This window comes from Syngnathus floridae, chromosome 15 (genome assembly GCF_059516105.1).
Source record: "Syngnathus floridae isolate MCC-2025c chromosome 15, RoL_Sflo_1.0, whole genome shotgun sequence".
In the NCBI taxonomy this organism is placed as follows: Eukaryota; Metazoa; Chordata; class Actinopteri; order Syngnathiformes; family Syngnathidae; genus Syngnathus; species Syngnathus floridae.
This window is the reverse complement of record NC_142427.1, coordinates 12014466-12027550: the sequence shown is the minus strand read 5'-3', so window position 1 is coordinate 12027550 and position 13085 is coordinate 12014466. Positions and strand designations below refer to the sequence as shown.

Here is a 13085-nt window from a genome sequence, read left to right as displayed (position 1 = left end):
AACACAATACATGTAATCAATATCTCAAATGGGATTTTTTTTCTTCAATATTTGAATTGTGCATGAATTTTTGATAGGAAAATTTAGTGCATGACGATATTAAAATTTGAATTGTACTGTGAGGAAACCGTTTCTGATTTAATTTCTGACCCTTCTCTCCTTTTCTGTTCAATGGCCACACATTTATAGTCCTACTAGTTGGCTATGTGATTACAATACTGTGTATTAAACTATAAGTTACATCTTGAATTGCCTCGACGTTAGTCCTGTTCCAGATTTCAGCTTTGGTCAATTTGGAGGAGGTGAAAAGCCTCCAACTCCCATGATGCCCCGGGCCGCAAAGTACGTAGGTGTTTCCGGTGTCCTGTGAGATTTTACTTCCCTCTGCACGGCTCGACGCGACCAAACCAAGAAAGAAGACGTTGCAAACTACTAAATGTGCTCGAACACAGTGGTCTATTGAGCTACTTTTCGCTAGACGATCATTCAAAGATGTGCGCTATGTGGTGAGCTGCGGTCGAAGAAGGGAGAATCGTCGCAAACGTTGATCGCAAGGTTTAGGCCTAGCAAAGAAAGTTTGGTCGAGGGCCTGTAAACAACATGTCCTCCACATCGCAGCCCTCCTCGAGACGCCAATGGTGCTACCTCTGCGATCTCCCCAAGATGCCCTGGGCCATGTTGTGGGAGTTTAGCGAAGCCGTGTGCCGGGGATGCGTTAACTACGACGGCGCGGATCGCATCGAACTCCTCATTGAAACAGCCAGACAGCTGAAGAGCACGCATGGAGTTTTGGAGGGCAGGTCTCCTGGCCCGCAGCAGGGCAAGCCCAGCTCGACCGGATCCATGGAAGCCGGGCGTCCACATGGAGAGCGTCTCGACAGGGGTAGGGGTGAGTACGGTGCATCTTCTCGCCTCCCTAATGGTCTGCACAGAGCGGAGGATGTGGCGTTGTCAGAAAGCAGCCGACAGAGCCCGAACACTCGCAGGGCGATGGCCAGCGCTGTCCCCAGTCTCCACGGGACGATATCCCATGCGTTGATTGCTCAGGGCTTAGTCGCATCCCCACATGGGCTCCTAGCGCCGATATCAGGCTCCAGAACGGGGGCCGCTCCTATTGCCGTCTCAGCCGGCCCCATCATGAGCGACGCTGCAAGAAGACAGGCGGTGGCTCTGGGCGTGGGAGCGAGCACGTCTGCTTTGGTGAGCATCGACCCAGCGGCGTGGAGGAGCAGCGAAATGATGGCTGAACTCAACGAGGTAGCGCGCAGCAAGGTGGAAGGCTGGCCCAACAAACCAAAGGTTGTTCGGGATGTTCTCCTGGCTTTAAGCACCTGTGTGCCCTTTACTGTGCGCTTCAGGAAAGACCACAATCTGATGGGCCGGGTTCTGGCTTTTGACGCCAGCGCCAATCCAGAGTTCGAGCTCAAGGTTTTTGTGGAGTACCCCGTTGGCTCTGGGCTGATCTTTTCTGGACTTCCGGACCTTGTCAGGCAGATGTTCCGCGACTCCGCCAAGGATGCCGGGAAAGCGGTGAACTCTGGCTTGCGCTACGTGGAATACGAAAAGCGACAAGGGAGCGGAGACTGGAGGGGACTGTCGGAGCTTTTAAACGACGGCGTGCGCATGTTTAAGGAGCCGCCCATCCCCGAGGTTCTTCCGCAGCCCGATGCCGGCGTGCCCATGGCGGTGGCCGCGCGCTCCGTCCCGGCCAAGAGCGCAACTCGTCGCCGCAAGGCCTCGCCGGGCTCCGAGAACGGCGAGAGCGAAGGAAGAGCCGATCACCCGTCCAGAGAGGTGTGGTCCAGAGGCGCTTACCCGGGCATGGAGCCACTTTCGGGAATGGCCGCCCCTCCGGACGGCCCCCCTCGTTTACACAGCCAGCCTTCGCCCATGTCTGCGCTTATGGGTGTGGCCGACAGCCTGAGCTCCGGCCAGGTGGCCAGAGACAGCCCCGGCATGTCCTCGGCCCACTCCTCCGGGGCCGGACGCACGGCCACCAGCAGCCCCTCCGGCGCCGCCGCCTCCACCTCAGTTTCTCAGGCGTCTGCGGGCCTGAGCAGCAGCACTAGCGGCGCCGGCAGCGAGTCGACCACCGGTGGGAGCCAGGGCGCCCTGCTCTGCTGCACCCTCTGCCGAGAGCGCCTGGAGGACACCCATTTTGTCCAGTGTCCCTCGGTACCGCACCACAAGTTTTGCTTTCCTTGCACCAGAGGCTTCATCCGCAGCCAGGGCCAAGGAGGAGAGGTGTACTGCCCGAGCGGAGAGCGCTGTCCCCTGGCCGGGTCCACCGTGCCCTGGGCCTTCATGCAGGGCGAGATCTCCACTATTCTGGCTGGGGACGGAGACGTGACAGTAAAGAAGGAGAATGACCCGTGACATGGCCTCGCCGTCCTCTGAGCAATGGTATGACCGACCACCGTTTATTTTTACTGTGCTTCCATGCTTTGTGTATAAGTTTGAATTCCTATCCATCATCACATGAACATTCCTGTCTTCACTCCACACTTTGTTTCTGTAGTGGCTGTTGACGATGATTCCAAAGCACTTCCCTACCACATCCAGCAGAGTCTGCCCTCTGTGCAGTTCAACATGTGCCTCTCAGGACCCAAGAGCTCCCTCCCGCGTCTAAGAGGATGATGAGACTGTTGGCTTAAAGGACACAAGACTTCATCAAGCCATTTTCAAAGTCTACAATAGAAAGCACACCCGTTTTTATCAAATTAACAAGAGCCCCACCCACCCAGCCCACCCTCCCCTCCCCTCCCCTCCCTGTTTGTGTATAATATTGGCAAATACAGATGGATCACATTGATACTGTTCGTTTGACCGATATAAGCTCCTCACACACACAAAAACGAATGTCAAACATGTTCTCTAAAGAATTTTTTCTTTTTTAAAGCCAAGGATTGGATTGATCTCATTCTGTTTTGTGTAGGTCTGTCGGTCAGATATATGAATTTCCTTTCAATATGGCTGTAATTTCTATTTTTGATACAATTCAAATTTCATTCATTTATGCTTTGTTTATAGTAAGAAGACCAAAGATGGCATCATACTCAAGTGTCATTTCTTTTATTTTAGTGGTTGTATGTTGTATGTACTTAGAACCATGCCACCACTCACATTTTTTATTTTAGTGGTTGTATGTTGTATGTACTTAGAACCATGCCACCACTCACTCATTTCTTTCACAGAGTGAAGCTTTATTTACGTTCTCAAAATTTGACAAGAATTAGCACCACCATTTTCAAAGGTTAACAACATACTTGTGATCTCAGTGGATGAATTATACAGTACATTGCAAATTACAGTAGTTGAATTGCTGCCTGGCTGTTGTTTACTCTTTATTTCTGTTTAAAAAGTGCAACAGATGCTCAGACAAACGTTTTTTTACAAACTTTATTCAATAAATACCAAACAAAACCCACAGTATTGGTCTCCTTGGTGATTTTTCTTAATGCAGGTATACCCCGCTTTACATTTATTAACATAATGCTAATTACAATACAAACACCAACCAAGTAGTGGCACCGTTTGTATCAAAATTAGGTATCTAATAACAGACCACTTTATTAGGGAAATATTGGGGTCAAAGGTCACAGGTGTCAAGCTCTAGTCCTCGGGGCCGCGTTCCAACATGTTTTCCAAGTGAACCTCGTTAAGTGCAGGTGCGTGAAAACTTTTAGCTTCTTTCACGTACAAAAGGAGCTAAAAGTTTTCACGCACCTGCGCTTAACGAGGGGATCACACGGACACTCCATTAGGTACACCGCCATTTTCAAGTGTACCTAATAACAGGCCACTTTATTAGCGAAATATTAGGGTCAAAGGTCACAGGTGTCAAGCGCTAGTCCTCAGGGCCGCGTTCCAACATGTTTTCCAAGTGAACCTCGTTAAGTGCAGGTGCGTGAAAACTTTTAGCTTCTTTCACGTTCAAAAGGAGCTAAAAGTTTTCACGCACCTGCGCTTAACGAGGGGCTCACACGGACACTCCATTAGGTACACCGCCATTTTCAATTGTACCTAATAACAGGCCACTTTATTAGGGAAATATTATAGTCAAAGGTCACAGGTGTCAAGCTCTAGTCCTCAGGGCCGCGTTCCAACATGTTTTCTAAGTGAACCTCGTTAAGTGCAGGTGCGTGAAAACTTTTAGCTTCTTTCACGTTCAAAAGGAGCTAAAAGTTTTCACGCACCTGCGCTTAACGAGGGGCTCACACGGACGCTCCATTAGGTACACCGCCATTTTCAAGTGTACCTAATAACAGGCCACTTTATTAGGGAAATATTAGGGTCAAAGGTCACAGGTGTCAAGCTCTAGTCCTCAGGGCCGCGTTCCAACATTTTTTCCAAGTGAACCTCGTTAAGTGCAGGTGCGTGAAAACTTTTAGCTTCTTTCACGTTCAAAAGGAGTTAAAAGTTTTCACGCACCTGCGCTTAACGAGGGGCTCACACGGACACTCCATTAGGTACACCGCCATTTTCAAGTGTACCTAATAACAGGCCACTTTATTAGGGAAATATTATGGTCAAAGGTCACAGGTGTCAAGCTCCAGTCCTTGGGGCCGCATTCCAACATGTTTTCCAAGATAATAAAGGGGCCTGTTGTTAGGTACACTTGAAAATGGCGGTGTACCTAATGGAGTGTCCGTGTGATCCCCTCGTTAAGCGCAGGTGCGTGAAAACTTTTAGCTCCTGCGGAACGTGAAAGAATGTATTGAATGTGTTGTTAACATTAACAGGTCATTATGAATCAATAAAAGCCTGCGACTTTGTATTCGTTGAACGATTCGTTTGAACGAACGGTTTGAGTGAACCTGATTCTAAAGATTCGCTCACCTGAAAGAACTGGAATGCACATCACTCGTCCGAAGCAACCCTTTCCACAGTAGTCACCATGACAGCCGACCACCTGGTGGCGTCAGTGTGCCGAGCGCCGTTGGACGATCAGGAGAAGAAGATTTGAATCGACGGATGTGACGTCAGGTCTTTAGGTCAATTGAAGACCGGTGTGCTCGCTCAAGGGGAGTTATCATATGCAGGTGCCACCGAGCGCGTGGCGGCGCGGCGGACGGTTTCTCAGGTAAGCGAGCATGCTAGCAAATGTTTGTCGTCTCCTGCCGTTTTTCACGACGGACGCCGTGTTTGTTGCACGCTTGGCACGCTTTGTTGCCTTTTCTCACAAGCCTTTTTTATTTCTTTCATTTTGTTTGTCGCAGGATTGTCGTACTCTCGTGACTCACGCGACGGTGGGCCTGGAGGTAAATTGTAGGCCGGAGGCCATTTAGCCCGTGAGCAAATGTTTGCAGTTTCTTACGATGCCATTTTTTCATTTCTTGCAGGATTTTCGCTGTCTAGGGAGTGCACGCCACAATCGACTTTGCGTCGCGTCGTTGCGCGTTTTGGTCGTTTTGCCGCTACGGTATTTCAAATGTCTTTCGCGTTTGTTTTTTTTGGTTTTGTTTTTTTTGGTTTTTTAATAATGCTGGCCAGCATTTTTTCATTCGTTTGTTAAAAGTTCGTAAATGACGCCGGCGATAAGCTTGCGTTTGTCTGACTATAGGAAATGTTAGTTTGACTCTAGTTAACGGAACACTTTTTTATTATTTTATATCATGCGTGTGCCATTACCGTGTTATGCAAACTGATAAATGTAACGAATTTGTTACGTCATGTCCAAATCAGAGCAAAGCCATTCAAAGATGGCGCCCGCCCGCTCTCGTTCCGTCACGCAACAAACATTTGCGCGGGTTATTTTCTCCCGTTTTGGACGCCGCCAACCTGGATCATCCATCTGTCCAATGTGAGGTGAGTTGTAGATGATGAAATTAAAATATGAATTATAATCTTTAATAATTCTTGTAATTTACCAGAATGTAATGATAATATATTTTTTCAAATGTAAAACTCTACTTAGAATGTATAAAATTAAAATATGAACTATAAGTTCGATAAATTATCGTAACTTACTACAATATAATATTTTTTCTCAAATGTAAAACTCCTAGTATGTAGAATTGTTGGTAAAAAAATCATGCCATTGGCACTCTACTCAATGTCTATTTTTGTTGCAATAATTTGCTTGTCTTTTGTAGCACTAAAAAAGGCCGCCCAGCCAGCATCCTTCTATAAAAAGCAAGCAGGAGGCTCTTGAAGGAGCCCTTTCAGTGATGTTGAGGACACTAAGGAGGAAGAGTAGTCCTAAATCAGGTGAAAACCTGTTTTTGTCAAGTTTCAGCTTCCCAACACACAATGGTTGTCGAGTTTTAGCGTCCCAGCACACAATTAATGTCTGTCTGTGTTTTTGTAGGCTGCAAGAGGAGCCGAATGGGATAAGTAATTCCACATAAAAAGGCGCAATGGCCTATCCAAAGGCGCAATGGCCTATCCAGAGGAGCAATGGCCTATCCAGAGGAGCAATGGCCTATCCAAAGGAGCAATGGCCTATCCAAAGGAGCAATGGCCTATCCAAAGGAGCAATGGCCTATCCAAAGGAGCAATGGCCTATCCAAAGGAGCAATGGCCTATCCAAAGGAGCAATGGCCTATCCAAAGGAGCAATGGCCTATCCAAAGGAGCAATGGCCTATCCAAAGGAGCAATGGCCTATCCAAAGGAGCAATGGCCTATCCAAAGGAGCAATGGCCTATCCAAAGGAGCAATGGCCTATCCAAAGGAGCAATGGCCTATCCAAAGGAGCAATGGCCTATCCAAAGGAGCAATGCTATATCAAGTCAAGAATCAAGAAGCACGCTGCAAAAGTCATGTGCGGATCATGTGCCCAGGAGGGGGCAGTGTGGTTGCCTTTGGTTATGGGTGCACGACGGAAAGGTTGCAGGTGTGGACAGTGTTTGGGGGTCTGACGGTCGGTCTTGCTTAAGAGGTTGTGGCTTATCCGGATCCAGCGGTGTCTTGTGCTTGGTTGCCATTGACGGCTCACTTGGGGGAGGACGTGGTTACGTGGACGGAGACCAAACGAAACTTTGATGTGGATCCGAATGTTCAATTTTGCCATATGATGTGTACCATTTTGTCTTTTTCTAACCTGCCACTGTTGTACTTGCTGCATTCTTTGTTCTCCCCCATCGGTGTAGGGCGGCGTTGGAGCGAGCCGATCCCGAATGTCCAATTTTGCAATTTGACTTGTACCATTTTGTCTTTTTCTAACCTGCCACTGTTGCACTTCATCTAACCCTAACCTACCACCACTGTGGTACTTGCGTTCTTTGTTCCCCCCTAGGTGTAGGACAGCATTGGAGCGAGACAGTAGCATTTAGTCTTTTTCTAACCTACCGCTGTCGTGCTTGATCTAAGCTGTGTGTCCTTTGTTCTCTAGGTGTAGGGGGCGGTGTTTGGGCGAGCCGGTCCACGAGGAAGACGTAGTGATGCGAGCAGCGCCCAACTCATTGCATGTTCTGCCATTTGCAGGCCGGACGCAAAAGGGGGGGGGCGCACGGCCCCATCCGACCGGGCGACGGTCACCAATAGTAGCTAGCCGCTGTGATCAAGTAAGCAAGTGACTGACAACTTGGGGTGCTCTTTGAGTTTCTAACATTTGTTTCTGTTTCTGCAGATGGCGACCGGGATGGGACACGATCTAATCAGAGGTGAACGGACCGCTGTGGCATCGCTCTGAAGTCGCCGAGTTGTGAGGGAGACCCGCTTCCCTGGAGGCGTCGACCTGCGCAGCTTCAACGTGTGAAATGGATTTTTTTTTTTCTTTTTTATATTACACCAGCGGTGTCCCAATGTCTGCTTGAGGGCTGCATACTGAAACAAATTCAGAATTCTTTGACGCAAATTCATTAAATCAATCACGAAATGTTGCCATTGATATTTAGTGCTACAAAGCAGTGTCGTGTTCAGTCGTGTGGTGTGTTGATCAAGTTGCCCCGAGGCTGCCATTTGGACACCAATGGTGACGTGTGTAGGGCTGCACGTGTATTGGAAAACTGCCATATGGTGGTCTAGGTTATTGACATGCACTTTAAGACAGCAAAGAATTTTTTTTTTTTTCATGTCTCAAATGAAACATGCTTTCTTGCCTAACTATTTGTAATGAGTTAAGACGATAAGTCATTGATGTAAGTTAAAGTTAACTCATCTAACTGATCTCATTGCGATCAAATAGTTAACCTCCATCCAAGAATTTTGCACAACTTGCCTCAATGCAGTGGTCTGGCCCAATACTGCCATATCATTGATTTTCCAAAATGTTGTGCAGCCCTCACTGAGTGCCAAACGCACAGCGACGGCAAGCGACCGCGCAGCGACGGCAAGCGCAAGCGACCGCGCAGCGACGGCAAGCGCAAGCGACCGCGCAGCGACGGCAAGCGCAAGCGACCGCGCAGCGACGGCAAGCGCAAGCGACCGCGCAGCGACGGCAAGCGCAAGCGACCGCGCAGCGACGGCAAGCGCAAGCGACCGCGCAGCGACGGCAAGCGCAAGCGACCGCGCAAGCGACCGCGCAAGCGACGGCAAGCGCAAGCGACGGCAAGCGCAAGCGACTGCGCAAGCGACGGCAAGCGCAAGCGACTGCGCAAGCGACGGCAAGCGCAAGCGACGGCGCAGCGAGACTTTTTTGTGCTTGTCTTGCTAGGTGGAAGAGACGATGTATGAAACGAAGAGCCGGTGGACGGAGGCCATCAGACCCGCGATTGGTGAGCGGGGTCCAAAGGAAGGAATCACCCAAAGAAAGCAGTCGCCAAGTGTTGAAGAGGAGCCTGATGCACGACTGGCCAAGGCTGGCCAGAGGTGGTGGTGACATGGCAATCCAATATGCAACACTTGTTAGTTTTAATATGATTTCCTTATTTGTTTGCCGTTCAGGGTTGCCAGGGCGGCGGATGGGACGAGCGCCAGCCTGCACTGAGGGACTGGGCTGCACCCACAAGACCAGGGAGGGGGCAGGTAATGAGTACGTTGACAGAAGTGAACCGCATGCAACTGAGTGCCGTTTCTCTTTTTGCACTTGTGCGAGGCGAAAGAAGAGTCCAACACCGGCCGGAGCAGACCCGGACCTTAGCCCGTGACAAGCGGCCCACACGAGACTGATGGGGGCAGATGCAGCCAGCGTTTCGGGTGAGTATGACTTTGTTTTTTCTTTTGCTTTCCCTACCCCTGTCTGTTTGAATAGGGTAACTAGTAGCACGCACGGGCGTTTGGGTTGCTGTGACCCTCTAGATACGAATCGGCAAAGTAGACACCCCCTGCCTGCCTCCCTTCCTCCCCCCTCCTCCTCCCCCCCCCCCCCCCCCCCCCCCCCCGCCCCCCTCTCGCTCTCTTTCTCCAACGCGCCCGGCAGTACCTGCATGGCCTGGTGCACTCAGGATGGAACGTGGCTATACCTTGCCCTTTGTGGAATACCAGGGTATAATGTCTGCCAGACTGGGTCCCAGTGTCGTCGACGGTGTCGAGGACAAGGAGCTTCTCCGTGACGCTCTCCGTGACGTCACGTTTTCCTCTTTTTTTCCTCTCAGGGCCAAGCCAGCTCTACTCAGGGGGAACTGGCCGGTTGCGCTTAAGTGCGCACCAAAGCCTCTTCTCATCTCCTCTCGCCCCCTCCCTCTCTCTCTCCCCCTCTCTCTCTCTCCCTCCCCCTCCCTCCCTCCCTCCCTCCCTCCCTTTTTGTAAGGAGTTAAACCCGGTAACCCGGATCGCTCCAATCCGACATGCGCCAGCCCGTGCGTGCCGCGAGTTACCTGATTCAAACTTAAGGGGGGTGCTAGTGGAATTTTTCCCCTTGCCAAAACCAACACAATATGTCTGCCTTTCAGGATTGCTGGGGCACTGGATTGGACCGCGAGGAGGGTAATAATAAAAAACTTTATTTCATACAAGAAATGCAGCTCAAAGCACTTTACGACAAAGAAAGAAATTATAAGCATTGAATTCTTCATATAGGAACAGACAAAAAGAAAACAAAAACATTGATGTGTGCATACGCTATTAATAAAGGGAGCTTAAAATAGGAGCAAGCTTTAATAGACAGGTAATGAGTACGTCCACAGAAGTGAACCGCATGCAACAGAGAGCCGTTTTTCTTTTTGCAGTGGCACGAGGCGGAGGATGAGTCCAAACGTCGAATAGCGGCCGGGGGGGAGCCAACCTTCGCCCGTGATGAGCGGCCGACACGACACGAGACGGACGGGTGCGGATGCGGCGAGGGCAAAGCGCCCAGCCAGTATTTAAGGAGAGTATGACTGCATTTTTTCTTTTGTCCTTTCTTTCCTTCCCTCCCTCTCTCCACTTTTTCACTGGGTGTGCACACTGGCTATCTGCATGATGCCTCTTTCTTTCTCTCTCAGCGCTGCGTCATTTTGCAATATTGTTGTTTTACTGTTGTTTTTTTCAATCATGAAATGAACTGTTTGTACTGTAATTGTGTGTGTGTACCACTGAACTGCAATTAAACTGTGAACTGAATTCAAGTGGTCCATTTTAAACATTGGCATTGGCAGTCTATCGTGCATACAAACTGGAATCATTTGAGACATTCTCAATGACAAGACAATTGTAAAGTTAGGCTGAAACAAAATTGACTTGTTAAATATGCAGTGTCAGGCTTTTTTTTTTTTTTTTTTTTTTTTTTAACTACACAAAGAAAAGCTGGATGCATTCTAAATTGTTGACAAAAGCCAAGTAGCCAGACACCCGTAGATGCAAACGACAAGTGTACAAACGGTCTCTGTTGCAATCAGTAAGTCATCTTTGGCAACCCTGCTTTAAAATGGCCACCGAACTCAGAATCTTGCAGAATGTTGGTACATTTTCTGTAAGAGTAAAAGCTGTTATTTGAATCTAGTCAGAGCCATTTTTTGGTTTGTTTTGAATCGTCATGCATCATGTGGGCATTCTTGTGAATAAAATCAACAGTGGTGTGTTTGCTTCCTGTTGGTGGTCTTGTAAATAAAGTCAACTTTGGTGTAGGCTGCAAGAGGAGCCGAATGGGACAATTCCATATGAAAAGGCGCAATGGCCTATCCGAAGGAGCCATGGCCTATCCAAAGGAGCCATGGCCTATCCAAAGGAGCCATGGCCATATGCAAAGGACCCATGGCCATATGCAAAGGAGCAATGGGCATATGCAAAGGAGCAATGGCCATATGCAAAGGAGCAATGGCCATATGCAAAGGAGCAATGGCCATATCAAGTCAAGAATCAAGCATCGCGCTGCAAAAGTCGACGTGTGCGGATCATGTGCCCAGGAGGGGGCAGTGTGGTTGCCTTTGGTTATGGGTGCACGACGGAAAGGTTGCAGGTGTGGACAGTGTTTAGGGCTCTGATGGTTGGTCTTGCTTTCGAGGTGCGCTGTGGTTGTGGCTGGTCTGGATCCAGCGTTGATCCAGGAGCTGATCAGCCTCCTGTTGGTCTTTTCACCATGGACAGAGACACCGGGAATCTTTACCTCACACAACCGCTGGACAGGGAAAAGCAGCCCAGGTACTTGGTGAGTGAGGTCCTCTTTTGGAGAAATTCATGCTTAAAATGTCTACTGCTGTACACACTCCTACCATTGTCCATGTGTGTGCAGTTCAAAGCCTTCGCCGTGGCAGAAGGTTCTGGAAACGCTGAGAAGCCCATGGAAATTATTGTCAATGTCATTGATCAAAATGACAACAACCCTGTTTTTGAACAGGATACCTTCTTGGGAGAAGTGGCTGAGGCATCACCAACAGGTACTACCTGCTAACAAATGGATTTATTTATTCAACACACCATAATAAAAGAAAGATGGCACGAGAAGATATGTTTGAAGACAGGATTTAAAAATAAGTAAATAAATGATACTGGGCAAGTTCGGCTGCTGACTGTCGATAAAAGATGATCGCCTCTCCATCATTGATTTGAAATGCAAACTACCTGCTGGTTGTCATCGCATCGATTTGTCATTTTTCACTTGCCAGGTTTTGAGGTCATAAAGGTGAACGCCACGGATGTGGATCAGGAAAACAATGACAATTCCGCACTCTTTTGTACTAGTCATGTGCATTCCAGCTAAGAACTGCAGCTTTAGAATTGGTTCGCTCAAAAGATTTGTTCAAAAGAATCGTTCACCGAATCGTTCGCTACACTTTATTTATTTTTTTACCTAGTACCTAATAACAGGCCACTTTATTATTTATTGAAAATGGTGGCGTACCTAATGGAGTGTCCATGTGATTCCCTCGTTAAGCGCACCTGCGTCAAAAGTTTTTGGTCACTTTACAAACAAACTTTTCACACAGGTGCGCTTAATGAGGGAACCACACGGACACTCCATTAGGTACACCGCCATTTTCAAGTGTACCTAAACACAGGCCACTTTATGAGGGAAATATCATGGTCAAAGGTCACAGGTGTCAAGCTCTAGTCCTCGGGGCCGCGTTCCAACATGTTTCCCAAGATTCCCTCGTTAGGTGCAGGTGCGTGAAAAGTCGTGTCATCGTGTTTGTCGTATCATTGTGTGTGTGTGTGTGTGTATCACTACTGCAGTGTAGTGTTGGCTCGTGAGTGAACGATGGGTTCAAAAGAACGAATGTTTTCAGTGAACGAGAGTGAACGAAAAGATCTAAAGATCTTTGTAGCCATGAGGGAAAAGCTTGTTTGGACCCGTTTGAAAATCATTGATTTGATATGACTCAAGAATTGTCTCTGTGCAACGGTGTGGTGTTTCTGAGCAACTGACTTGAAAATGAGTCCACGGGAGCACTGCAACGGCGGCAGGCAGAATTTTTGCAAGAACAATCCGTTTTAGGATGAACTCTCGATACAAATATTTTCATTTGATTGAAGGCAATGGCGTTAACCACTCGACCAGAGCTCTTGCTGTGCTTAGGGTTAGGGTTTGTGTTAGGCTTGCTCTCGCTTTTGCTGTGCTTAGGGTTAGGCTTGCTTATGCAACCAAATCACCTCAGTTGTTTATCACGTCCTCTGATATTTTTGAACTTACCGTAATTTTCGGACTGTAAGTCGCACCGGAGTATAAGTGAGCAGCAGGGGGGGGGCCCCATTTCAACCCCTTCCACTGAGTGCCAAGCAGGGAAGAAATGGGTACCATTGTTATAGTCACTGGTATGACTCGGCAGGGGTTTGAACCCACCACCTC

The 13085-nt window shown here is 48.5% G+C and overlaps 1 protein-coding gene and 1 long non-coding RNA gene across 5 annotated transcripts; both read left to right on the top strand.

Annotated features, from left to right (window-relative positions):
- Positions 1–324: 324 nt before the first annotated feature.
- LOC148386752 (interferon regulatory factor 2-binding protein 1-like) lies at positions 325–3429 on the top strand. Its single transcript, XM_088398150.1, has 2 exons — positions 325–2403; positions 2519–3429. The coding sequence occupies exon 1, from the start codon at positions 601–603 to the stop codon at positions 2374–2376; it is 1776 nt and encodes a 591-aa protein (XP_088254276.1). The 5' UTR covers positions 325–600; the 3' UTR covers positions 2377–2403; positions 2519–3429.
- Positions 3430–4868: 1439 nt separating this feature from the next.
- LOC148386751 (uncharacterized) lies at positions 4869–12107 on the top strand. 4 transcript variants are annotated; one of them, XR_015863222.1, is made up of 10 exons: positions 4870–5083; positions 5220–5261; positions 5343–5422; positions 5686–6210; positions 6311–7506; positions 7572–8908; positions 8979–9079; positions 9775–9808; positions 10051–11447; positions 11532–12106. It is a non-coding gene; the product is annotated as an uncharacterized LOC148386751 (long non-coding RNA). The 4 variants fall into 4 exon arrangements; XR_015863221.1 differs by having other exon boundaries at positions 4871–5083; positions 5343–5808; positions 6096–6210; positions 11532–12105; XR_015863223.1 differs by having other exon boundaries at positions 4869–5083; positions 5343–6210; positions 8986–9079; positions 11532–12107.
- Positions 12108–13085: the final 978 nt, after the last annotated feature.